Source organism: Rhinatrema bivittatum, chromosome 4 (genome assembly GCF_901001135.1).
Source record: "Rhinatrema bivittatum chromosome 4, aRhiBiv1.1, whole genome shotgun sequence".
NCBI lineage: Eukaryota > Metazoa > Chordata > Amphibia > Gymnophiona > Rhinatrematidae > Rhinatrema > Rhinatrema bivittatum.
In genome coordinates this window covers 63,104,308-63,131,751 of record NC_042618.1, presented here as the reverse complement: position 1 = coordinate 63,131,751, position 27,444 = coordinate 63,104,308, and the positions used below count along the sequence as shown (strand labels likewise).

General features: G+C 46.9%; 1 protein-coding gene and 1 long non-coding RNA gene across 2 annotated transcripts in view; one reads left to right on the top strand and one right to left on the bottom strand.

The window, feature by feature from the left end:
* Nucleotides 1-14,250: 14,250 nt before the first annotated feature.
* LOC115089861 lies at nt 14,251-18,114 on the bottom strand. Its single transcript, XR_003856254.1, has 3 exons — nt 18,031-18,114; nt 17,242-17,334; nt 14,251-14,888 (listed from the first exon to the last, which is right to left on the bottom strand). It is a non-coding gene; the product is annotated as an uncharacterized LOC115089861 (long non-coding RNA).
* A 36-nt stretch (nt 18,115-18,150) lies between these two features.
* Nucleotides 18,151-27,444, top strand: part of PSMA3 (proteasome subunit alpha 3) — a 63,703-nt gene continuing 54,409 nt past the window's right edge. Inside the window, exon 1 of the mRNA XM_029598225.1 lies at nt 18,151-18,295. Coding sequence (XP_029454085.1) covers nt 18,275-18,295 — 21 coding nt within the window. The 5' untranslated portion in view covers nt 18,151-18,274. The remainder of the gene's footprint in view (nt 18,296-27,444) is intronic.

Below are 27,444 nucleotides of genomic sequence, written 5' to 3'. Positions count from 1 at the left end.
GTTTTTAGTTACAGGCACTTGGACTAGTTTTCTTATTATTGGAACCTCACTGTCGGGATGCCCTAATTCTAATGCATCATTAGTATCCTTTGAAGATACCTCTCTCTGAACCATGCGCTGCTGAGCGACTGTCGGCTTTCCCCTTTGTTCTAGCTTAAAAGCTGCTCTATCTCCTTTTTAAAGGTTAGCGCCAGCAGCCTGGTTCCACTCTAAGAAGTATTCATAGACCCGTCCCCTACTGAAGTGACGGCGATGGCGCGAACCTTGGGGGCATCCCCTGAAGATGATGTCACCCGCGACGGATATATAAGGTCTTAGAATTTGCTAACAGATTGAGTTAGCAAGGAATGACTACGGACTCGCTTCGACTTTCCAAGCTACTCTGCCTCCTCAGACTTACTAGGGGTACCCACTCCTCGGGAGCCTCGCTCTCTTTGTTTTTCAGGTGACAGTCTGGAACCGGTACTCACTCCTCGGGGGCCCTTGTTCCCAGACTTACGCTGTACTCTCTTCTGCCTGGAAGTCATCACTCCCAACTACTTCAGTGAGTTACCATCCTTCTCTCAGAGCTTCCCTGGAACCAGGTACTTGCTCCTCAGGGTCCTATACATTCCAGCTCCTGGGCTTCTATGAGACATTGTGTGAGTGTTACCATTAGGTTTGGTACATGAACCCTGCATACTCACTATATTTCAGTTTCTCTACAGCTCAGCCTCCAGGGATCGCTGTTCCAGTATCTGAGGTACTACAGCCCAGCCGGGCATCATTCCAGCTCACTACTGCCACCTCTGGTGCTCCAGTATACTGTCTAATAAAAGAACTAGTGTGTGTCTGTCTCCTAACTCTGAGCCTGACCGGTGGTCCCTCTTGGGATCTTCCCCCGGGGGCGTGGTCATCTGCCACCGGCCCAAGGATCCACCCACAACTCTCCTAAATAACTAACAGTTTGCTAACTTCAGCACAACATTAACAACAGATTGCTAACGCCCAGGAGACTGTTCACTCTGAAATACAACAGTCTGGTACTGTAGCTTCATGGAACAGAAGGAGTGGCTCCAGGGCAATAGCACGCCATAGTGTCACTTTCCCTAGCATACTCTGGGACGACAGTCTTCCAAAGGGCTGATCTTCCCTTCCCCAGTGCAACCAGGTGTTCGGTCTCTCTGGTTTCCTGAGGTGCTTAGAGGTAGTCTTTCACTGAAAAAGGGAGGGCTCTGCTGAGATAACCTACATTCTTCTATTAGGGAACCTACTCAATGGAATCTGAGTCCCAGTGCCAAGGAGCAGGCACCGAGGGAGAATTCCCTGTGGCTTTACCTTGGTGGGTCCGGCAGCAGGAGCTGAGGACTGGGCTCCCAGGGCAACAGACTTGAAAAGATACTGATTGCCCTGGTGGAGCGGGGCAACAGGCCAGACAAGGCTCTGGTTTCCCTGGTAGGGCAGGAGCCAAAGAGGGAGAAAGGAAAACAGTGCAGGTAAGTCTTAACGGATCACAAGCCTCTGCCGGCCTGAGTAGCAGAAACAGAGCTTGGGCATCCAGCCTTGTTCTCCTGCATGGTAGCAAAGCTCCAGCCCACAACTATTGCAGTGAAACAGCAGGTGGGCAACTCAAGAGCACAGTGAGAACATGCCTTGCTGGTAATAAGCATAGTAGAACAGATTTTGGGATACCATAATCCGGACTGGATAAGCTCCCCTATTCAGGCTGGAACCTCTTTGGCAGAGAGCTGTACCTTGCTTGGGCAGGCACAGCCACTTAACCTGGCGAGCCAGCTTCAGGGAACCAGGAGAGGAAGTGGCTAACTGGTTAAGATAAATGACTAGTAAGCAGGAAAACTGTTAGTATCTGTAATGCTGGAGAGCAATCTGTTATTAACGGAGCTACTGGAAAAGCAATCTGTTAGGGAGTTAGCCATCAGATATGCTGGCGTAGTGGGTGGATCCTTGGACCGGTGGCAGATGACCACGCCCCTGGGGGAAGATCCCGAGAGGGACCACCGGTCAGGCTTAGAGTAGGGAGACAAACACACACTAGCTCTTTTATTAAACAGTCTGTTGAGCCACCAGAGGAGGCAGTAGTGAGCTGGAGTGCCCGGCAGGGCTGTAGTCCCTCAGGTACTGGAACAGCGATCCCTGGATGGCTGAGCTGTTGAGAAACTGAATATAGTGAGTAGACAGGTATGCAGAGTTCAGATAAGGAACCTTGATAGAACACTCACACAATGGTCTCATAGAAGCCCAGGAGTTGGAATGAATAGGCCCTCGAGGAGCGAGTACCTGGTTCCAGGGAAAGCTCTGAGAGAGCGATGGTAACTCACTGATGTAGCAGGCAGTGATGACTTCCAGACAGAAGTGAATACAGGAACAAGTCTGCGAACGTGGGCCCTTGAGGAGCAAGTTCCGGTTCCAGACTGCAATCTGAAATAAAGAGAGAGCGAGGCCCCCGAGGAGCGGGTACCCCTGGTAAGTCCGAGGAGGCAGAGTAGCTTAGGTAGAGTATCCCTTGCTAACTCGATTAGTTAGCGATTTCTGAGACCTTAAATATACGTAGCGGATGACGTCATCTCAGGGGGACGCCCCTGAGGTTCATGCCCACGCCAGAACTTCAGTCGGGGCTGCACTGCGTGCGCGCCCCTAGGCCTCCAGGAAACATGGCGGGTTGCAGCATCATCCGGGGACGCCGGAGGACTTTGGCAGGAGGACGCCGCGGCAGCCAAACTTCCCACGGGTGAAGAGGGAGTCGCCAAAGAGGTAAGGAGGGCGGAGAGAGGGCGTCGAGAAGCGACAGACACAACAAAAACCAAGGCTCTAAGCTAGTTTGTTACATGGTAATTCTTTCTAAGGAGACCCGAGTCCTCCTACCTTGCGTTGGGCAAGAAAAAGAGGAGGGGTGCCTACCTGTCTCTCGTGGTAAGCTAACAATATGCTACAGTTTAAGAAACGATATATAAGGTCTTTGGTAGTCGACAACCAACCCCCGACGGATGGTCCGAGCCTGTGGTTCCTATCCCTCGGCTGTGATTAATCAATCCTGGTGCGAGCCAAATACATTCCCGGCACCAGTCCGGGCCCCCCCCCCCCCCACCAGGCTACCAGCCGTGTTTTCTAGCAAGGCAGCCCCTTATGCCTGGCCCCCCGCTGTGATTTCCAAGCAAGGGGGCCCCACCCGGGCCAACAAGGTCACCCTACCGGCTTGTGCACCAGCATAAATAGCTGTGATGGTGTAATCAATACAGGTTTACAAATAATCTACTTGTTTATTTATTTATTAGCTTTTATATATCCACATTCGTGGGTACATCATGCCGGTTTACAATATAACTGAAGGAGGAAATTACAAAAAACCAGGGTGGAGAGAGAGGAAGCAGATAGGAAGAGAGAAGGGGCGAGAGAAGAGAGGGAAAAACAGGAAGAGGAGAAAAGGAACTTAGCCCGACACGTTTCGTGCTCTAGCGTATCGATAGATGATTAAGCACCAGGGCGACCTCTTGATTGTCGCACCCAAATATTATTGCTTGTTTTGCAGCTTAGTTTTTTAAAGGACTAGAGCCTGCAATGGGAAATAAATTCAGGGCTAAGAAAAACATTTGAGTTACTCCTATCCTCATCCAGGTGTCTGGCCCAGGTGCAGTTGACCATCTAGTGTTGGCTAACGATCCTCTTCTGAGGCCCCTGGTAGTCGGCAATCAATCCATGTAAGTGGAGCAGGACTTCCGTTCCTGGCTCCACTGATGCAGGTACCTCCCCCTTCAGTCTGACCTGGGTGCGGCAACCCATGCATCCCGGTGGACTCCATCCTCTGAAGGCGTCCAAGATCCCTGCTGGAAGGTGCCAGCTCCTGCCTCAGAGGTAACCCATTGCAGTCGGCCAGGAAGGATACCCAAATGGCAATGTTGTTGTGCCGGAATCGCAATATCCTAGTGAAGTGATGAGGCTTGCATGCACTCCTATTCACCATGGCCAGCCCTGTGAGGGAGATCCTTCTCGTGAGTAATGCTCTAAATGGAACTCAGGCTGGCTGCGATGTGTATCGATTCTTGTATAGTCCCAGCATCCCTTGCTGCAGTCCCTGTGCCTCTATTTAGCCCAAGGAGGAGGGGGCTGTGCATTCTATCACTGAGGGCCTGTGGGAGCTTATCACTCCTTTATGAACTTGGTAAGTGCCATCTGTTGCTTCTCTTTTCCCCCTTGCCTTATTTTAATCTATCTTAGTTCCGTTTTAATTTGATTCTTTTTATTGTACTTTTGTGCCTGCCCCTGTGGTGCTGATATAATCTGCCCCTTTAAGAGGCCAGGCTATGACATCATCATTGCTGGGTTGCTAAAGTGAAATTAAACAAGCAGCTCTGTTGAGGGGGCAGGGTGGGAGAGACAGCACCCAAACAAAAGAGCAGCATGGTGTCCTCTGCCTAGTCCTGCCCCTGCAGCAGCCCAGGTAACCTGCTGATGAGGGGTGGGAATCATTGAGGGGATGGCTGCACCAAGCCTGCAGAGAAGGGCAGCTGGCTGAGGAGGAACCTGCTGGGGAGTGCAGGGATGGAAAGAGGAACTGGGAGGGGAACAGAGAAGGACAGCTCAGTGGGAAAATGAGAAGCAGGGCATTCTAAACAGATGTAGGGAGTGGAGCTGGAAGTGGGGAATTAAACCCCCCTCCCTCCAAATATAAACTTCAAAGTATGCCCAAGCAGGAGGGGGAGAATTAAGTGTAGACGGAGTAAAAAGGGGAGTGGGGAAAGGAGAATGAGAGAAAAGGGAGATTGAGAGAGGGATGGTGACAGAAGAGGGTGGGGGAAGAGACTGTGATGTGCATGGGATGGAGCAGGAGGGAGGAAACTGGTGAGGATGAGCTGGGATTGGGGAAAATAATTAATTGAGGGACTATGAATGCTTCCCTGGCTTTTGTTTTGACCACATGAGCCTGTCCCATATCCACATTACCTGCTCCGCTCTGGACATTTAAATACAGCTGATCAGTCACACTCACAACCCACTGTCTTCTGTTTTTTTTATTTTTTTGGGTTGAGAAGTTCTGAAATTTGTGTTCAGTTCAATACCCGTAATCATTGTCAAAAGTTGGTTCCAATAGTGAGGTCCAGCACCCAGCAGGCAAGTTTACGCGATCCCCATGTCCACCAGCCACCCGACTATCTCCATTCCTAATGATCAAATCATCAGCTACAAAGGCCACCCTAAGTCTTCCCTCCTGGGGATGTATCCTGGGTATGAGGGGATAATGCATCACCTTGAGGGCAGGTCCTAGCTACAGTATCACTTCCTGGCATACAGTACAGTGCGCGCCGACGGAGCGCACTGTTAGCCTGCTCTTGGACGCGCGTTTTCCCTTACCCCTTATTCAGTAAGGGGAGGAAAACGCGCGTCCAACCCGCGGCACCTAATAGCGCCCTCAACGTGCAAATGCATTTTGATGGCCCTATTAGGTATGCGCGCGGGATACAGAAAGTAAAATGTGCAGCCAAGCCGCACATTTTACTTTCAGAAATTAGCGCCCACCCAAAGGTAGGCGTTAATTTCTGCCGGCACCCGGGAAAGTGCACAGAAAAGCAGTAAAAACTGCTTTTCTGTGCATCATCCGACTTAATATCATGGCGATATTAAGTCGGAGGTCCCGAAGAGTAAAAAAAAATTGAATTCAGCCCGCGGCCGTTGGGCCGAAAACCGGATGCTCAATTTTGCCGGCGTCCAGTTTTCGAGTCCGTGGCTGTCAGTGGGCTTGAGAACCAACACCGGCAAAATTGAGCGTCGGCTGTCAAAGCTGCTGACAGCCACCGCTCCTGTCAAAAAGGAGGCACTAGGGACGCGCTAGTGTCCCTAGCGCCTCCTTTTGCCCGGATCTACTGCCGGACCTAATTTAAATACTGCATCACACACACCGGCGAGTGGCTGGTGTGCGCGCCGGGAGAACGGGTGTTCACCCGCTCTCCCGCGGACTTTACTGTATCGGTGAAGCTCCCTTTCCAGGTGACCTTTCTCTTTTCAGCAGCATATAAAAACCAGCATGACATCTGTTTTTTAAAACGGAGGGCTCTGTGTGGGTTTAAACCACTCCTCAATTCAGCTGATTTTCGCTCAGTTGTCCAGGCTTTAATTATGCCCCTCCAGGATTACTGTAATGTGAGCTATTTGGATCTTCCTGCCTACATGTTAAAAGCCTTTCAATGTCTTCAAAGTGCTACAACTCGTCTTATCATTGGTACACACAATCGCAAGCATATTACACCTGTTTTGGCTAAGTTACATTGACTTCCAGTTCAATGGCGGGTGAAGTTTAAGATTGCTGTTATGGTGCACAATCTTCTTCAGCTCCACTCCTTTCCCTGGCTAATGCATTACTGAAAATTTACACTCCTACTAGAAATTTGCGTACTCCCACCCAGGGCGTGCTAGAAATTCCATCCCCCAAACTGCAGGAGACACGGGAGAGATCTTTTTCATTGTTTTCCCTGAATTTTTGGAATTCTCTCCCCATCCATCTACAGCTAGAGACTGACACAAAGAAATTCAGGGCTGAGATAAAAAAAAAACTTCCTTGTACAGATTAGCATTTTTGTAATTATGCTGTTTATTCTTATAGAAACACTCTTAATTGGGCAGGAGTTATTTGCTCTGATACTTTAGTCTCTGTTTGCAATATGTGGTTTTATGCGATTAGGTACAAATCTTTGTAAATCGCTCAGCCTTATGCACCCAGCGATTCATACATTGTTAATAACGATACAGATAAGGCAGCACAGGGTTGACTGAGTGGAGGTGCGATTGCTGTACGATGTCCCTGAAGGTCTCCTCTATATACCTCTCTGCCTCCGTTATCTCCTCCAGGTGTGAGAGGAGGGAGAGTGACAGAGCTAGAAGTGACAGGGGGAAGAGGGATAGTGAGGATGGGTGACAAAGTCATAGGTAATGAAGGGGAAGAGGGAGGGTAACAGAGTCAGACTTAGTGATGGGGGAGGGAGAGAATGAGAGCCAGAGGTATGATGGGGTGGAGGATTGAGAGAAAGCCAGAGGGAGATTGGGAAGGAGGAGGGTTTGAAAGATGGACGTGCAGGAGGGAGTTAGTCTTGGAGGGGTATAGGGAGAGTTGTGTGTGAGATCCAGCAGGGGTAATGGAGGATGGTGTAGGAGAGAGAGACAAAGAGAGAACAGGAGGGGAAGGAGAGAGAAAGAAGGGGTCAAGTTAGAGGAAGAAAAAGAATGATTGAGGGCTGAGCCCCTGTTATTATTATTGTGGAGGTTGCAGGGTCTATGCTTGGGCTGCAGAGAGACGGAGTGAGAGAATCTTTGGATGCCTGATAGAGAGACTTGTGAGGATAGGATGGGGGCATTCAGAGGGAGTCTGGTAGGGACAGTGTGAGACAATTGAGAGAGAATGGTGGGGAGTAGAAAGAGAGAGACTGGAAGAAACTGGTGGAGACTGGTGGGAATAAGGTAGGGGATTGAGAGACTTGTAGGAACAGGGTGGAAGGACAGAGAGAGACGGGTGGGAAGAGGATGTGGGCAAGAGATAGGGGGGACTGGGAAGAGACTGGTGGGAGGATTGTGAGAGACTGGTAGGGACAGGGTGGGGGGATTGGGAGAGAGAGACTGGAAGGGATGAGGGGCACTCATTGGGACCCCCTTTGGTAAATTCTGATTCCACGAGTCTTGGTGCATGAAAGGTTGGCCACCTCTGTTCTAGATAAGTGGTCATGGTGTGAGGCTGAAAGTGAGCAGATTTGGGAAGTAGTTTGTGGACAGGCTACTTGCACATAGGTAACTGGAAATCCGGTTGGTGGGTGGGAGATTGTTAGGAGAGAGGCACTCACAAGAGAATAAATCCATATGACGCAGGGATGTAGAGAAGCTCTGTCAGATTTATTTATAGGATATTATAAAATATTTAGGAAGTAAAACAATCCTCCAGGCCAGCAATTCTTCAGTTTTCCAGAGATATGTTTTTCTTTAATCTGACAGCAAATTCCAGGACTGAGATGGGCTGGAGAGCTGTGTACATCTAGGAGTGCTGTAGACTGATTAGCACCAGCATCCAGAACCATCAGTTAACTAAGATCCCCCCCCCTCAGTTTAATGTCTGACTGCGCCACGATTAATCAGAAAGTTCAGGTCCTGCTAACAAGATCAGATTCCTGCTTTCCTCTCGCTGACACCATCACTGCATTGTGTTGTGAGCAGAGAGCCTGGGCTGTGCAGACTTGGGAGTTACAGGTCAGGGAGAGGCTGAGCTCAGACAGGAAAAGAGAGAAAACATGCAGAGAGGACCAGGGGCGAGAGACAGACATTTCATGGATCATTCATTCCACCAGCAGTAAAACCAATCCAAGGAAGTGTAGGAAGTGCGTAATTAAGATGTCTGGTAGCAGAACCACACCCCCATGCTCTCTTTTCCTTATCCCCCTTCCAAAGCCCTTTTCACTCCTCTCTTTCACTTGCTATTCCCACCTGATCCCCTTTCCAAAGCCCCCTTGACCCCCCCTCACCCTCACTCCTTCACTTCTCCCCCCCCCCCCAATAAACCCCTTGGTCACTCAAATTATTTGCCCCTCCCAAGCCCCTTACTCACCCTGATAACTCTCCATGGTTTATTCACGCCTCCCAAACCCCTCACTCACCCTGATACATTAGCTTCCTCCCTTCTTCCACCACACAAACCCTTCACTGCTCTCATCCTCAGTTTACTTCCCCATTTCTCCAGTCTGTTCTCTTCCCTCCAGCCCACAATCTCAGGTTAACACTCTACAAGACCTCCCCATGCCCATGGACCCCCTCACTCAGAGGGTACTATCAGCAAACCAGGAAGAGGAATAGGACAGTGACTCTGCAGTATTCATGATACATCCTCCCTCCTCCCTTATTGTGCCTGAGTATCCTGCTTTGAACCAAGGGTGTGAAACTGCACCATTCTGGTCTCAGAGGAGGAGAGAGGAGGATGCACTGAAGGATCTGCAAGGCCTCAGTCTTCCTCCTCCTCCTGTTTGTCCGATAGGAGCCAGTGAGTGAGGAGATCCAGGGGAGGGGAGCGGGAAGATTGTGCTGTTCATTGCCACCAATATGTCTTTTCGGGGACAGGCAGGTGGGCGAGTAAGGGGTTAATGCAGAGCTGGAGAGCACAGCCTGAGAGAGAGAGGGGCAGCGCTGGAGAGCACAGCGTGAGAGAGAGAGGGGAGCAGAGCATGAGAGAGGGTCAGAGCTGGAGAGCAGAGCGTGAGAGAGAGGGTCAGAGCTGGAGAGCAGAGCGTGAGAGAGAGAGAGGGGCAGAGCTGGAGAGCAGAGCATGAGAGAGAGAGGGGCAAAGCTGGAGAGCAGAGCGTGAGAGAGGGGCAGAGATGGAAAGTACAGTGTGAGAGAGGGAGGGGCAGAGCTGGAGAGCACAGCGTGAGAGAGAGGGCAGAGCTGGAGAGTACATTGAGGGAGAGATGGGCAGAGCTGGGGAGCACAGCATAAGAGAGAGGGGCAGAGCTGCAGAGTACAGTGAGGGAGAGGGGCAGAGCTGGAGAGCACAGCATGAGAGGGGAAGGAGCTTGAGAGTGCAGAATGAGAGGGGAGTTCAAGTTCCATACAGACAGCTGGAGACTACAAGGAGGGAGGGGCGGAGTTCAGGTTGCACGCCGGTGATGCAGACATGGGGCAACTTTCCTCTTTATTATATTCAGATTATTTTAATTAATTTGTACTGAACTGAATTCAGTTGCTCCTCCTCTGCCACCTTTCCTCTCCCCTCACCATCAGCCTCACATGGTCACTCCCCCCTCTTGTGATGTTATGATGACAGGAGCTGACATAATAAAAGGCAAAGCTGCCAGGGTGTCTATTATGCAAAGTAAGCAGTGAGAGAGAGATGGAAGCAGAGCATGAGAGAGGAGGGCAGAGCTGGAGAGCAGAGCGTGTGAGCATTTCTGCTGATTGGGGCTCTGGATAGCAAGAGACCAAAGGACCTGAAGCTTCAGGAAGTAAACCACAAGCAAGAGGAGAAAAGGGAGGAGCATTGACTCAACATGGAAATGAACTACAAGCGAGAGGAGAAAGAGAAGGAGCATTGACTCAACATGGAAATGAACTACAAGCGAGAGGAGAAAGAGAAGGAGCATTGACTCAACATGAAAATAAACTACAAGCGAGAGGAGAAAGGGAAGGAGCATTGACTCAACATGGAAATGAACTACAAGTGAGAGGAGAAAGAGGAGGAGCATTGACTCAACATGGAAATGAACTACAAGCGAGAGGAGAAAGAGAAGGAGCATTGACTCAACATGGAAATGAACTACAAGCGAGAGGAGAAAGGGGAGGAGGATTGCAGTGCAGAACTCAACTCTACCTGCAACTGAATATTGTAACAACTCCTCCCACCCCTCCCTCCAAAGCTCCCTCTGCTCTCCTCCCCTCTCCATATCTCCCCTCTTCCCTCTCTCATCAATCTCCCTGCCTTATCTCCTGCTCTCCCCCTTCCATCTTACTTTTTCTCCTTTGCTTCTTCTTGCTTAGAGAGAATAACTGGATTGAATGAGATCCGAAATGAGGATATTATTTCCCTCCCATGTAAAATTCCCTTTTATTACCATTAGAGTCATTGCTGCTGAGGGTCCCTGAGGCAGACAGAGCTGTGGGTTACTAGGGACAGACAGGGAGAGTTTGTTAAGCTAAGGAAGCGTAGCCAGTTGTACAGTCTGAGCTGATCTTATCAGCACCCTCACAGCTGACTGAGTCAGGTGCAGCATTCAGCTCTGCAAAGCGGTTCACTTAAAAACCAGTTGGAGTTACTGTGAAATTCCTTTTCTTCTTCCCCTGCTTTTAATGCAGTTTATTTAAAATCCTTTGTGTTCACTGATCTGCCTTCATAACAAGCTGTTTATTAGCACTGTGGATCCTAGGTAAGTGAGTTTTTCAGTGATTCTTGTATTTTTTGGATGTACAGTCTTTATTTGTCTGGATACTGTGAAACCCCAGGCTAAGGGAGTCACAATGTCCCCAGAAAACCTTCATGAAGGAGCAGGTGGAAAGGTACTTGCCCCAGATCCAAGGGGAAACCCAGTTAGTGAGTGGGAGGTTGTCAGGAGAGAGGCACAAGTGCAGGAGCAGGCAAGGCCTCTGCAGTGCTTGCTAGGACCTTCAAGATCCAAGCAAGTAAGCAAGGGTTTAACCTCCAAGTGTCAGCTGAAGCAGCTTTTGCTTTACTTCTGCTATGAATGTTTTATTCCAGGGCGGTAAAAGAAGAGATGTGATGTGTGCTCTTCATTCCTGCCATGAATATTTAATTCTGGGTGGCTGGGGAGTAGCCAGGAGCAGCAGCAGCTCTTGCTCTGTTTTCCCTGTGAACATTTACTTCTTGGGGTGGGAGGCTGCAGGAAGGAGCCAAGGATGAGGCAGGAGCTCTTGTGCCACTCTCCAGTCCTTATGAAAATTTAATTCAAGAATAAGGGGGAGGGATAAATCAAAGATGTGGCAGCAGATCATGCTCGCTCCTGCCTGGAACATTTGATTATGGGGGGGAGGGGAGTCAGAGACACGGAGCAAAAGCTCCCTCCATGAACCTCTGGTTTGGGGCTCTGGCAGCAGCTGCCTGGGACTGAGCTGTGGGTCTCATTTGGATCTGGATGTTTCACAGCCTTGACCTAAATAATCAAAGTATACAAGGTCTGGCCAATCCCATGCGAATTTTAACCTGGAAGTTTGCGTGATAATGAGTGCAAAAGTACACATCTAGTTTTGCTTTGTTTATTGCCCCCTCAAAAATACCCCTGCCTGCTCTTTGTGAGGGCACGTTGTTAAAGGAAAACTCTGCATATAGTTTTCCCCCTGACCTAACCCCAAACCAGAAATATTTACAAACCTACATGGGGAAAAGCCCACGCCCTGTTCTATGCTCCTACTTTAACTTGTGTAGAGGATGGATAATAATCAAACAGCCCATTTCTGTGGATAAAAGAGCGCTTTACCCCCAGAAATGGCTTTCATTATTGTCCTCCCTGTATATAATGGTGATGTGCGTTCGGCCTTACACATTTTAAAGTCTGAATCTTTCTTTATTTAACAGATAAAGAAAAAAAGCAAGAATGAAGAGGACGAATGACTGTGCCCCATCCCCAGACCTTGTTCTCCCCTTACCCTGTTCCCTTCCATGTCGTGATCCCACCCCTGTAACTCCCTCCCCTGTCCCCACCCCTCCTTCCCCGTGTGAATGTGTGTGAATGTGTGTGAATGTGTTCCCTCACCTTCCCTCCCTCCCCAACCTCCCACTCCCTTGCCCCTTCCATCCTTGACGCCCTTCCCTTTTCCCACTATCAATCCCATTTCAGAACCCGGTAAGTTACAGCTACAGTCTGTCTGGTTTTTAAAAATTACCCATCTTCTCCCAAATATTCCTGAAAAGTGAATTTAATCTACATTTCTAGTAAAACAAATGCCCTCCGAATTTCCTGGGTTTACCTTTATCTTCTTCCCTTCTATTCCTGCCCCTTCCAAGTGGTGAGGGAGAGGAAGGTGAATAGAGACATTATTGATAAATATATATTATTAGTGCATCTAAATGGCAGATGAAATGTAATGAGGGCGAGCAATCCATTCTTTGGAATTCTGCTGACCTGGATTGGCCTCTCTAGGAGACAGGATGCTGGGATTGATGGACCTTTGGTCTGATCCAGAATGGCATTTCTTATGGTATTTATCTAGTTCCAGCAGCAGAGAGAGAATAACTGATGTTATTCCATTTATTTTTAAGTTCAGACACAATAACTAACTTTGCCGGCCTTTAGATGTAAAGTATTATGCACTTTACAAACTAGAGGCATCATCCTCTCACTGGCAGTGCGGCCCGATTGATGGTGAGGGAGCACAGTCCCCATGGAGGGACATTCTTGTAAGATGGAGCAGTGAAATTGCTTTGAGGGGTGGAATTACCTGCTGGGGGATGCACGATGTCCAAGGATTGTGCTCTGTCACTGGCAGGTCATGGGTAATAACCACAGTGTATGCGAGTCCCAGGAGAGGGGGATGGAGACATGCAGTCAAAGACTGGAGAAGAGGGGTGAGGTCAGGGGTCATAAGGGTGGGCTCTGGGGTCAGGAGGGGGTGAGGTCAGGGATCTTGGTAAGGGTGGGCTCTGGGGCTGGAGTAAGCTGTGGGGTCAGGGGAGGGGTGAGGTCAGGGGTCATGGTAAGGTGGGCTTGGGCTGGAGTAAGCTCTGGGGTCTGGGGAGGGGTGAGGTCAGGGGTCTTGGTAAGGGTGGGCTCTGAGGCTGGAGTAAGCTCTGGGGTCAGGGGACAGGTGGGTATTTTTTTTAGATTAAGGGGCAGGCCCTTCAGTGAAGGTAGATTCTCTGGAGCTGCTCAGGGTAAGTTTTCAGGAAGCTGCTCAGTGCTGAACCAGCTAAGCTACATTTGGGAACATTTCCAGCCGCCATGCTGTGATTGAAAATTTATCCAATAAATGTAATCAACGCTTGGAGCTCTTCTGAAAAATTGCCCCTTACTTTGTATACAGAAATGGACACAATTAACTTTGTAATAACCAAGATCAATGCCTGTACCACAGATGGAAATTAGGACATCAGGAAATGCTCACATATCTCCTTTCTTTCTCTTTCTGGTTCCGCTCGTCCTGCCAACTTCTGCACCGGTGCATTAGATTTTCCCTTGACATCCCGTATCCCGTGTGTGTGTATGATTGCAGTGAAGACAAGGTAAGGAGCCTTTGCAAACATCACTTTGTGCCCTGTAATACTTTTAAAAGTCCTTGGTCAGCGGATTTGTCCGGCTGAGTTTGGAATTTAGCTGGACAAACCACAAAGTGTTAAAATTGTGGGCCAATGAATGGTTAACTTACCTGGATAAAAAGAAATGACTGGGTGTGGGGCTTATGTTTAGTTGGGTAGCAGCCCTGAAGTGAGCTGGATAAACTTACTCCACTGTCTTTGGGTCTATCCAGCGGGAACTTGTACCTGGGTAAGTCCAGCTAACTTCCTGCTCTCAGCACCGCTGCATGGACCTATTAGTTTATAAATATAAATGAAGAAACATTTTGTTGGTATTCAGGGATTTCACAGTGCTAATCAGTGATTTCTCAGAGACGAGGAGTCCCTCAGATCACAGGGAACTGTATGCCCTCAATAGTTACTCCAGTGAGCTATAGCAAATGGTTTAGTCCACTCACTACCCTAAACTAGGTCCTCCTCTGGGAGGAGCTTAGACCTTAGAAAAGGGACCCAGAAAAGACAAAACAAATAACAACTGAGGAATCACTAAACAGCAGTCAAATGTTTATTTATTAGCACAATCTGTAGCCACTGATTCAGATGCTGGTTGGTTACTCCAGCTCTACCTGACACAAAAACTTGAAGGAACTGTGTGAGACTTTGTGCACGACCCTGCTGACTCCCAGTCCTAACTCACCTGTCACATTCACAGAAACAGTGCTAATAAATGAATGTTTGTTATTATATATAAGAAAAGGATTTACAGTTAACTCAAAAGGCTTGAAAAACTGGAAACAGGAAAGAGGGAAAAAGAAAAGGAACAGCAACTGCTGGTGCTTAACAGTTTGTCTACAGAGTGAAATGCTGCATCCTTCCCAGTCAGATGTGAGGGCCCTGTGCAACCTTTTCCTGTCACCCCACAGCTGTACTTCCCGATCTGCTGAAACAGGTCTCTCTCTCTCTTTCTGCTAATTCCAACTGTCATTCTCTCAGCCCGTTCTATCACTCTAACCAGTGCAATGTCTGCTGAAACGAGCATCTCTCTCTCAGTGTTACAGTCTCTCTCTCTCAGAACCTTAGCAGCAGGGTGAAGACATCGGTCCTGGGATTCATCCCCTCAGCTCCAGCTCCTGCTGCCAGTGGAACACTGCGCTCTTATACTGCCGCCTGCTGACCGGCTGAAGATCATCTGAATAAAAAAATACATTCTCTCAATATACCAGGCAAATAATACTAACAATTACAACTCCTGCTCATCACCAAGAACAATTTTCCAAGTGCGTGGCTCAACTTTTGTGCTGTACCGGAGAGACATTTGAAATTCTGCTGACTCTGCCCCTCGAGCTCTGCCTCATCTTCATCCCTGAAACGCATCTGCTCGCTGGCTGAACAACTAGTGGTTCAAGCAGTGTGGAAGCCAGGGTTCAAATCCCACTGTTACCACTCCTTGTGGCCTCAGGGTCAGATTGTGAGCCCACTATGAAGAGAGAAGACTACAGTACCTGAATGTCACGCACTTTGAAGTGCTGAAAGTTGGAATATAAATTAAATTAAATTTAAAAAACTCAGACTCCTGATTGATTTACCCCAAGTAACCTCTACAGTACCGGAGGGAAGGCTTAGGTTGGCCATCATAAATGTAGATAGCTGGGTGGCTGGTGGACGGGAGGACCGCCTGGTAACTTGCCTGCCTGGTGCGAAGGTGGCACACCTCATGCATCACCCAGATAGGATTAGAGAAAGTGCTGGGGAGGAGCCGGCTGTTGTGGTACATGTGTCATAGTGGATAACACGTTGAAATCGTTGGTTCAGTGTGCTGCGGCAGTCAAAAAAGCAAACAGAATGTTGGGAATTATTAGAAAGGGAAGGGTGAATAAAACGGAAAATGTCATAATGCCGCTGTATCGCTCCATGGTGAACCGCACCTTGAATACTGTGTACAATTCTGGTCGCCGCATCTCAAAAAAGATATAATTGCGATGGAGAAGGTACAGAGAAGGGCTACCAAAATAATAAGGGGAATGGAACAGCTCCCCTATGAGGAAAGACTAAAGAGGTTAGGACTTTTCAGCTTGGAGAAGAGATGGCTGAGGGGGGATATAATAGAGATGTTTAAAATTATGAGAGGTCTAGAACGGGTAGATGTGAATCGGTTATTTACTCTTTCGGATAGTAGAAAGACTAGGGGGCACTCCATGAAGTTAGCATGGGGCACATTTAAAACTAATCGGAGAAAGTTCTTTTCTACTCAACGCACAATTAAACTCTGGAATTTGTTGCCAGAGGATGTGGTTAGTGCAGTTAGTATAGCGGTGTTTAAAAAAGGATTGGATAAGTTCTTGGAGGAGAAGTCCATTACCTGCTATTAAGTTCACTTAGAGAATAGCCACTGCCATTAGCAATGGTAACATGGAATAGACTTAGTTTTTGGGTACTTGCCAGGTTCTTATGGCCTGGATTGGCCACTGTTGGAAACAGGATGCTGGGCTTGAAGGACCCTTGGTCTGACCCAGTATGGTATTTTCTAATGTTCTTAATTCGCTACAGACACCATCAGTGAGTACTACTATCATCTACTCCTCAGAGCTGTCTCCCTGGAACCAGGTACTCGCTCCTCGAGGGCCTGCCTCCGTTCCAGCGCCAGTGCCATCTCCTACGTGGAACCGCTGTGTAAGTACTTTGCCAACAAGTCTCTCTGCTCCCAGGGATCTGGTACTCGCTCCTCGAGGGCCAGCTCTCCCTATCTCAGGGCTTCTCCATATTTGGGACTCTGTGAATGTGCTATTGTACTCATTCTCTCAGTTCTCTCCACTACAGCACTGCTACCGGAGGAACCGCTGTTCCAGCGTCTTGGGGAATACTAACCCAGCCGGGCTACATCTTCTACTCACTACTGCCACCTCTGGTGGCTTCTCAAACTGTCTAAATAAAGAAATATCTGTGTTTGTGTGTCCAGAGCTGACTCTCTAGCTGGATAACATCAAGCTAGGTGGAGAGACCATTGCCCAAATCTCATCTTGCAGTGAGTTTCCTCACTCCGAAGGTCATCAAATCTTCACAAGAGACCACTGTTCTGTTCGTACTTCTCACTTGGAATGTCAAAGTGGCCCCTACCCCTCACCTCGAGCTACTAGGTGGGCCTACCATAGGGATACAAATACCTATCTAGGGAGATGACATTATGGCCAGTCTCTCTCTCCCCCTCCCTCCCCCCTAGAGGAGCTTCAATTCACTGAAAATAGGCCTTGCAGGAGACATCACGAAAGGCAATAAAACCTTACCACCCGGTCATGGCAGCTATCGCACAGCTTAACGCTATTCAAAAAGGTGTAGTTAAGTCTGTGTGATAGTTCTTCACAGACAGACAAACCCAGCCCACTCCCCACCCCTAACTACTCCTGTTTTCCAAATTTGCATTGCACCATACGATATGGTGCTATCGCATGCGGTAAGGGCCTATCACATGCATTAACAGGGCTTTGCCTTAACGCATGCAAAAATGCCTTAGCACATTTTGATAAATGACCCCCTAAATTAGTTACCTTGGCTGCAGCATGTGGCTGCCAGAGTTCCTTCACTGCTGTTACAACACTTAGATTTCCAGTGCTCAGGGCATGCTCTCCTTATCTTTCAGCCTGGGGATAAGACAGAGGATGGAAAGGCACAAAGAAGGAGGCTCAAGACAAGGAAGATGAAGTGCTAGGTGCAATTTATGCCACACAAAATAGAGCCCAGATATCCAGGCTGCCTATTAATTACCACATTCAGGAGCTCCTGCTGTAGCTAGGAAGAAGGGGCATACCACTTCATCTCTGTTTCTATGTGAGCTATGGCAGTAGAATCTACAGTACATAGATTTCTTGTTCCCTTTGCCTATAAGGACACTGTGTGACTACCCCATGCATGCTTGAATTCTGTTATGGTTTTGGATCCCACAACCTTTGTTGGAAATCTGTGCCAGGTGTTTTATCTCTCTCTGACCAAAACGTTTTCTCACATTATGTTTGTGCTTCCTATGCTATCAGACCGCAGCTCTTACACATTTAAAAGCCAGTCCTGGTTTCTGGCGGGGCTAACAACAGAACTCAAATGCTAATCTTGATCTGACCATTAGCTAGGGGTGATTTTTCCAAGGCAAACAGTTTGGGAGACACTGCACTAAAGCCATTCTGTACAATCACAGCAATGTGGAACAAGGAGGTAAGTGCACCGACTCCAAAGTTAACCCGATCTTCCGAAACTCAGTGCAGGAAACAGAGATATACAGAATATACATAAAGCTAAATCTGACATGCGGGATATCCAGTGTGTAATAGAAAAGAATGCGGAACCTCTCATTTGGTTATTTCATCCTATTTTAATTTTCTCTTCCGGTGACCTATGCACCATCCGTCTCGCCGCGTATTCCAGTCCTGCGCTCTCATTGGCTAAAGCGCGATAGCGTCAGCAAACTCGAAGTAAAGCGTAGCGCAGGATTGGTTGGAATCCACGCAATGGGAGAGCGTGTTGTTAGCCGGTGACTGTGCTGAGAAGGGAAAGTGGAAGGGAAGGCGGACTGTCTTTAGGGTGGTGAAAATGAGTTCCATCGGTACCGGGGTGAGTATGGCCCTTTCTGCGCTGCTGCGGTTCCGCTTTCCGGAGATCGCCGGGGGAGGATGGCCGCGGGCAAGGAAAGTAAAGAAAACCCACAATCGGGCCTGGAGGGAAGGACGCCCCTTCCCCCACTTCCTCGTTTAAACGCTAATGGAGACTAGGAGGCCTGATTTGTTGCCGCAGAGTCGTGTGCCCGGTGATCTGTGTGGTCTTAGCTGTCTCTCTTCTGGGGTGCTGTGAGGGTCCTGCAGCATGTGCTGAGTCACTACCGGATATTCACCTTACCGTGGTGGCCGCCCCTTGAGCTTCAGTGCTTGTGCGAAGTGATAATGATAAGCCCATAAGCTTTTCCCATTTTTTATTCTTGTGAAGAAGGGTTCACAGCACTGTGAATGGGCAATAGTTTTTAAAAGAGAGATTTTTAACTTGCTCCCACCTACCCCCTCCTGCCTTACAGAATAACACCTTATTTACACCCCAAGGATACATGAGAAGGCCGGATAACAGCTGGGAGCCGGCCCTTTGCCTTAGACAGGTCACCTAGCATAGGAAAAACAGTAAATCCTTGTCAAAATTAAACACATTTTCAACTGTATATTTGTAGTTTGATCTGAATCCTATTTGCTGATTCCTCCTGTTTGTTCCTTCTCTACGGCTGTGGTTTTTCTGGTGTCATCTTTCTTTTCTGTTTGGTATCTGTCTTTTTGCGTGGATATTTTAATCTTTCTTCTCTTTCTGTTGCACTCTTTTAGTTTTCTCTATTCTCTTCCTATTCTGACTCTTTCTGAGTGTGCCTCTTTCCCTATTCCTGCTCCACTTTCTCCTATAAGGTCTTATCCATTCCTTGGCCCCTGCCCACTTCCATTCCCACTATTCCAACAAGTAGAAGAGAGCAATAGAAAGAGAGAAGGAAGAGATTATTACAATATCCATTTAAAAGAAAAGAACTAAAAGGATGAGAGAAATGAAACTGAAAAGAAAGGATGACACCAAAAACAAGGCTGTAGAGAAGGAACAAAAAACAAGAACAAGCAGAGAAAAGAATATAGAGATCAAACTACAGACACACAAGTTGGAAAACTGTTTAATTTTGACAAGAATTTACTGCCTTCTATCTGTCATCCTGTCCTGGGTCCTTTCTTCTTACTCTTATCTGTATCCCAGGTCATCCTAGGACCTTTTTCTCTCTCTTTTCACTTGGATTCTGTTTCCTGCCCCTTCATTCCCTGTCCTTTCTCTGCCCCATCCCTGACTCTGTTTAGGCTCTTCAACCATGTTTTCATTTTAAAATTGCCACCGGGACTATATAAACAAATGATGTCACATATCATAAGCACAGTGGGTGCTGTGGTTTGACAGCATTGTGCTTCCAAGAAGGCAGTGGGGTTACTTGGTACATCATTGGACTTTCAAAAGGCTGAAATAACCCGTATGGAGAAACCATGGTTAAAACCCAATGAGTATGGGGAGGCAGGAATTTTTTTTTTTTTTTTTTTTTTACTACAGCCTCACTAATCTTGATTTAGTGGGGATTTTTAAAAAATTTGGTAAGATGTAGGGGGGGGGAGGGAATGGATGCTGGCTTAAGTATCTGTCTTGTAAGAAGCAAAGTGGAAAATGGCAAGGCCTGAAAAGTTCTATTGGTGGAGGTCATCACTGTAACAGATTTTGAACATGCTTAAGACATATGGAGAGCATTAGTAGGAAAAGGATTGAGAAGTTGGGTAAAAGTCAGGGATGGGAAGTTGGAGTTGGTTGTATATGGGAATTTAAATGTTTCTATCCAAAGTGGATCAATTTTAGCTGGGCAGACTTGATGGACCATTTTGGTCTTTAATCTGCCATCATTTTCTTTGTAATCTTTGTCAACCATCCATTTTAAACTTGGAATTTTATGTTTGACTGAAAAGTGACATCTGTTACTATTATTAGTAACTCATTATGGTAAGCTGAGAGCACATTATTAGTTTCTGGCAGTGAGGAGGAGGGATACACAAGCTCTGGATGTTAGCACTGAAAGTTCTTGCTTCTTTTCTTTTGACATTATGTTGGACCCCACTAAAAGTATTGATGGTGGTGGGGGTTCTGTTCAGAGACAAGGACCTAAAGTCCTGGTAATGTAATGCGTTGTAGCATGAACTAAAGTGTAGGTACTTTGATCCTTTCTCAAATGTTACAAGATGGTACTGCCTGAGTAGAGGGTGTAAGAAACTCATATTGTTAGTATGTGGTTGTCATGCTATAGTATGTGATTCCTCATAGTCCTGTCCAACCAGTCCAGAAAAGTTGGATATCTCCTCCCTGCCAGCAGATGGAAGTAGAGAGCAACTCATTGCACTGGTCTTTATAGTTTAGTACAGCAGCCAAAGCCATCAGTACTTTTCTACCTTCAGCAGAGAAAAGAGAGGCTCCTAGGGCAACAGCCTAGCGAAGGTTGATTTCCACAGTGGCAGCCTGGACTGAGTCTGGGGAACTTCAGAATGATAGTCTAGTTGGGCTAATCTTCCATCCCCAGGAGGAACAGTGTCTCTGTGGAGCCAGATCACCCCCAAGCAGAAAGGACTGCAAGAAGGAAAGCCTTTGCCCTCGCAAGAAAGCTTGAGAGAAAAAAAAAAGGTTGCAGTAGTGGGTGCTTCCCGATCTGCAGTGGTGTCTTTGACCTTGCAGCTGCTCTTCCCATGAACCTCCTACCAAGCAGGTAATGTTAAGGGGCTGGAAGTGTGGCTGCTGTGGGCTGGCCCTGCAATGGCACTGAGCCCTGGAAAATGGAGAGGAGGTTGGTGAACCTGGAGGAATAGCTTGAGCAGGCAGCATCAGAGCAACATGTAGATACTGTGGCAGTGTTACCGGCCTCATTAGGGTGCTACAGCATTCCTCTGCAGCATTGGAGTTGTCATATGCCAACCCATGGAAGGAGTGGAAGCGCCAGACACCCAGGGGGCTAGGGGGCATGGCTTCTCCTTGGATTCTGTTCTATTTATGCTGAAGGCATGTGGCCAAAGGAAGGCAGGCATAGGGGGAAATCCAGTGGTAAAAGCAGGGAATTTTTCCCATAAAGGGACAGTTAAAGACCTGAACATAAGAACAGGCCATACTGGGTCAAACCAAGGGTCCATCAAGCCCAGCATCCTGTTTCCAACAGTGGCCAATCCCAGCCATAAGTACCTGACAAGTACCCAAAAACTAAGTCTATTCCATGTTACCGTTGCTAGTAATAGCAGTGGCTAATTTCTAAGTCAACTTAATAGCAAAACCTGGATCCACGATTAAGAATCCCCAGGCTCAAGTTGGGGCAGTACACTCCCACACATGGTCATTAGCCTCCTGAGCAATCGAAGAGACCATAAGGAGGGTGAGACCGTACAGTGGGAGTCTGGGGAGGAAGAAGTGAGCCGACGTCTTCAGATGTGAGAAAATTCGGCAGTGAGACTGGTCAAGAGGAGGAACTAGGAGCCCTTATCTCCAGAATTACTCTGTCCCTAAGATTAACTCATGAGTAGCTGAAGGACACCTTTCCTAGCAGGCATTAAAAACAAAACAAAACTGCCGGCCAAGGCCTTTTTAATACATCCTAGCTATTGAGGAAGGGTTGAATGATGTACACTGACTCAGCAGTAAGGTGTGTATAGGCAACAGAAGGGTTGTGCCTGGTACAGCAGGATGAGAAAGAAAGCCTTTTGGGAGTGCCAAAGGTGACACTTAGGACAGAAAAGTAAAGTCTCTGTTAAAGATGATGTTCAAACCAGCTAGCCTATCTTTTGAGGCAGCAGTATGACTATGCTACATGGCTAGAATGTTAATGTACTGGGTACAAAAAGGTAAAGAGGAGTTGGTAATGGAAAGGGGGTCAGGCCAGTGGCAGAGAAGGAGCATGCCTGGAGTTAGGTACAGCTTTCCTAAGAACATAAGAATTGCCATACTGGGTAAGACCAAGGGTCCATCAAGCCCAGCATCCTGTTTGCAACAGTGGGCAATCCAAGTCACAGGTACCTGGCAAATACCCAAACATTAAATACATCTCAAATTACTATTGCTTAATAATTAATAGCAGTTTATGGATTTTTTCCTCTAGGAACTTATCCAAACCTTTTTTAAACCCAGCTACACTAACTGTTGTAACCACATCCTCTGGCAATGAATTCCAGAGCTTAACTATGCACTGAGTGAAAACATAAATGTCTTTGATTAGTTCTAAATGAGCTACTTGCTAACTTCATGGAATGCCCTTTAGTCCTCCTATTATCTGGGAGAGTAAAAAACCGATTTACATTAACATGTTCATTATTTTGTAGACTTCTGTCATATCCCCCCCTCCCCTCAGTCGTCTCTTCTCCAAACTGAACAGCGCTAACTTCTTTAGCCATTCCTCATAAGGGAGCTGTTCCATGCCCCTTATCATTTTGGTTGCCCTTCTCTGCACTTTCTCCAGTGCAACTATATCTTTTTTGAGATGCGATGACCAGAAATGCACACAGTATTCACTTGCTTTCTGAATCATCACCCTTGAAGACCATCTCCGGAACATTGCCTCTCTCACCAAATCCTGCGCTCGACTGAGAATTAGACCTAAAATTGCTCCATCTCTCATCAGTTCCTGAACCAGTTGCTCCATAAAACTGTCATTTATTCCATCCAGGAACTTTATCTATGTTTCACTTACCAGGTCAATTGAAATCTCCCATTATTACTGCACTACCAATTTGGTTAGCTTCCTTAATTTCTCTTAGCATTTCACGGTCTGTCTCACTATCTTGGCCAGGTGGATGGTAGTATACTCCTATCACTATACTCTTCCCCAAAACACAAGGGATTTCTATTCATAAAGATTCGATTGTGCATTAGTTAATTTTGTTGTGCCCAAGAAGGAGGTCTCCTTTCGTCCCATCTTCGATCTGAAGATGGTCAACCGTCACTTGAAGGTGACTCATTTTCGAATGGAAACCTTATGCTCTATTATAATGGCGGTGCAGTCGGGAGAATTTCTGACCTCCTTGGATCTATCAGAGGCTTACCTTCATGTTCCCATCCGATTGGAACACCAATGCTTTATATGCTTTGAGGTGTTGGGGTGCCATTATCAGATTTGGGCGTTTTTCTTTTGGTTGAATACAGTTCTGGTTATCTGTTTTTAATTATGCTTTTAATCAAGTATTTTCCTAGTCTAACAGTTGCTTTTGAAGGAAATACTGGCAGGTGGGATCAATGCAGGGTTATATATACTGTGACATCAGCTTGTTCCATCTCCATCTGCTGGCAGGGGAGCATAAACCCAGTGGTCCTCAGTTCATCTGTCTAAATTAAGGAAAACAAAATAATCAGATAAGTAATTTCTCCTTTCTACCTCTGATGCCCCTGAGACTTTGAACAAGAATATAAGAACATAAGAAATTGCCAAGCTGGGTCAGACCAAGGGTCCATCAAGCCCAGCATCCTGTTTCCAGCAGAGGCCAAAACCAGGCCACAAGAACCTGGCAATTACCCAAACATCAAGTAGATCCCATGCTACTGATGCAATTAATAGCAGTGGCTATTCCCTAAGTAAACTTGATTAATAGCCGTTAATGGACTTCTCCTCCAAGAACTTATCCAAACCTTTTTTGAACCCAGCTACACTAACTGCACTAACCACATCCTCTGGCAACAAATTCCAGAGCTTTATTGTGCGTTGAGTCACTTTAGCCTCTATTGCTTCAGGTGCAACTTAGATTGTAAGCCCTCTAGGGTAGGGACTTACCCAAATTTACCTGAATAAAATTCACCTTGAACTTGGATTTGGAAAGGCAAGCAATTAAATCTAAAATCTAATGTTAATGGCTAAAAAATTTTAAGAAAAGAAATGTTGTCATGCTTCTATTTGTACTGTATGGTCTTTTTCAATCTATGCTGCCTAGTCAAATCAACTTCTCGGTTCTACAATCCTTACCACTCCCTCAGACATTCCCTGTGCTTATATTATACTTTCTTGAATTCAGATAGTGTCCTCATCTCCTCTTCCTCCATTGGAAGGCTTTTCAATACATCCATCTCCCTGTCTGTAAATAAATATTTTTTTAATTACTCCTGAGTCTATCCCCCTTTCACCCTCATCTCGTCATCTTCCAAAGTCTTCTCTCCATTGAAAAGAGGCCCTCATCCTGTGTATTGCTTCCTTGGAAGTATTTAAATGTTTCTATCTTATCTCCCCTAGCCAGGCCTGGCGCGATCGTGCATTTGCACAGAGCGGCACACCTGGGGAGGCAGTGGGCTGCCAGCTGGTTAGGCTCTGCCAGCGGCACATGGCCTCACCTGCTGCCGTTCACCCACTGATCTTCCTGTTTAGGAGGGGGGGAAGGGAACGGGAAGGTGTGTGCAGGCATGAGTGCATACATGCCCGCCCGCCCCCCCCTCCCCCAAAGCAGGAAGTAAGAGTGGGCCTTCACCGCCACTGCTGCCTAAAGGAGGTCTGCACCATGGCACAGGAAGAGGGCGAAGAGCGAGGAAGGGCCAGCAGCAGAAATAAAGTGAGCCAAAGCCAGAGCCTGGGGAAGAGAGATGAACTGGGAGGGAGGGGAGTGCTGAAAGAGAGAGCCTGGAGGGAATGTGCTCAGGAGAAAGTGGGGACCACCTGGTGGGAGAGAGAGAGAGAGAAATGGGGTTGGGCTGGAGGAGAGATCAGTGGGGGGTGATGAGAGAGACTGGTGGGGATGGGCTGGGGTGAGAGGGAAAGACTAGTGGGAATGGGCTGCTGGAAGAGTGGTGGAATAGCAAGAGAGACTGGTGAGGATAGGCTTGGAGGAGAGAATGGTGGGGAAGATGGAGATTGGTAGGGATGGACTAAGGGGATACAGTGTTGGGGACAGACTGGGGAAAAGCATGGTGGGGAAGGGAGAGAGATCACTGGGTACAGGGGGAGGGATTTGGGGCAGGATGGAAAGAAGATTGGCACATCACTCCCTTCCCGCCATCCCCAGTTCCTCCCCCCTCGCTCATACACACCACTGATCGAGTCTCTTTATTTCTTACATAATCACCCTGAGCACTGACTCCTCAATTTCTGGAATTTGAATTCATTAAAAATGTACATTCTGCACTTTCTCAGGCCAAATAGCATTCAGGGTGGATTTCAGTCAATTACAAGCATAAAATCCTTAACATGATAAAACCAGAATGACCACAGCAAAATACAAAACTTATAAGAAGAAACATTCTTGTATCAGCTCTGACACAGTGCTATAAAGTAGGAGAATAAGGGTGTCCTATCCATTGCTGCCGCCAATAAACGTGCCCAAAGTTGTTGCTGGCAGTGTGCCCGCGCACAGCTTCGTCTCCGCCTGATAGCAGGAGGCCCTCGGGGCTTTGGTGGAGCTCATTCCGCCATGGACCGAAGACAACAGGAGACCATTATATGTGTGAGCTTGATTGCATGAATGCATGTGTGAATGAGTGAGAGCCTATTTGTGCCTGTGTGTGACTGTAAAAGCTTGTGTGTTTGTGTATGTTATATGTCACACACAGGCTATCACAGCCACGCACACACACAATGTATGGGTGAGGGAGAGGCAGCCTGTGTATGTTAGAGAGAGGGAGTGTGTGAGAATGAATGTGTTTTGTGTGTGAGAGAGAAGATAACATTTGTGCAGCCCTATCTCCTCCAATCCACGACAATCTCAGGGTGACTGGAAATCAGATCCCAGGAATGGAGAGCAGATATCTAAATCCTTATTAGTTTTACTCATTGGGTGTAATTTGATTATTCTACTCTTTTGAAATATTTTTTATTTGTGGGGGGGGGGGGGAATAGAACATTCTTTTATTGGATTTTTTATTCATCAGACTTTTGAAATTTGTTTTGGTGTTTGGGAAATTTTTGATATTCTATTCATTAATAGAGATGTGCATTCGTTTTTCCCGAATTAGGCAATGAAATTTCCTGCGGGGGCGCCCGAAACGATTAAAAAAAACGATGCACATCTCTATTCATTAACTGGTTTGAAATATTCTTTTTATGAATGTCTTTACTATTCTGTTTAATGTTTTATGAAGAATGCTAATGTTTCTGTTTTTCCATTGTTGCTCTGCATGTAGAGGCTGGCTTGTTGTGGGTTCCAGTTCAGTTCTTCTCAGCCCATTTCTGTTTACACTTTCTGATCTCTTTATTCTGTATTTGGTCAGGGTCTGTCTGTGTTCTGCATATGTGACCAAGGTGAGGTATTTTGCTGGCCTGTAATTTCTGTGTAGGGATCTATAGCAGCCTGGTTTCCTAATAAGAGCTCTTATTGGTGTTCTTGGGCCTGTTGTAATAGGTGCAGTGTTGCCTTTTCATAGATAAAGTTGTTAGAATTGTTTTTGTATGGGAGGTTTACTATATTGTAATCTGTTTTGTTCATGGCTTTCTGAGGGCCAAGATCACATCCAATATGCATTACAAAAAGTCTAATTCCATAGGAGCTCCAAGTGTCTTTTTTGCAGAGTTTTCTGGTTGGCACCACAGGAGTGCATGTACATATAATATGCATGTTGTAAGTGATATTTTTAACCTCAGAAGACTGTACTCTTGAATGTTTTCATGTAAGAACATAAGAAAATGCCATACTGGGTCAGACCAAGGGTCCATCAAGCCCAGCATCCTGTTTCCAACAGTGGCCAATCCAGGCCATAAGAACCTGGCAAGTACCCAAAAACTAAGTCTATTCCATGTAACCATTGCTAATGGCAGTGGCTATTCTCTAAGTGAACTTAATAGCAGGTAATGGACTTCTCCTCCAAGAACTTATCCAATCCTTTTTTAAACAAAGCTATATTAACTGCATGTAAAATTTGCATGTTATAAATATACATAAATATAAATACATAATTTGTTATAAATACATAATTTAATTGTGTGTGGGGATGGGGTAGCATGTGTACAAGGCTGTAAGGTTTGCATAGGGTACCTAATACACTTCCTTATCCATGGGTTCTGGGCAGGAGAGGGCTTGTCATTTTTTAAAAATATAGATTGCAGGACAGAGCTGGGCTTCATTTGACAGGCCCGGGACAGATTCTGAATGAATCAGGGGGGCACACTCAACGCACAATTAAGCTCTGGAATTTGTTGCCAGAGGATGTGGTTAGTTATTAGTGTAGCTGGGTTTAAAAAAGGTTTGGATAAGGTCTTGGAGGAGAAGTCCATT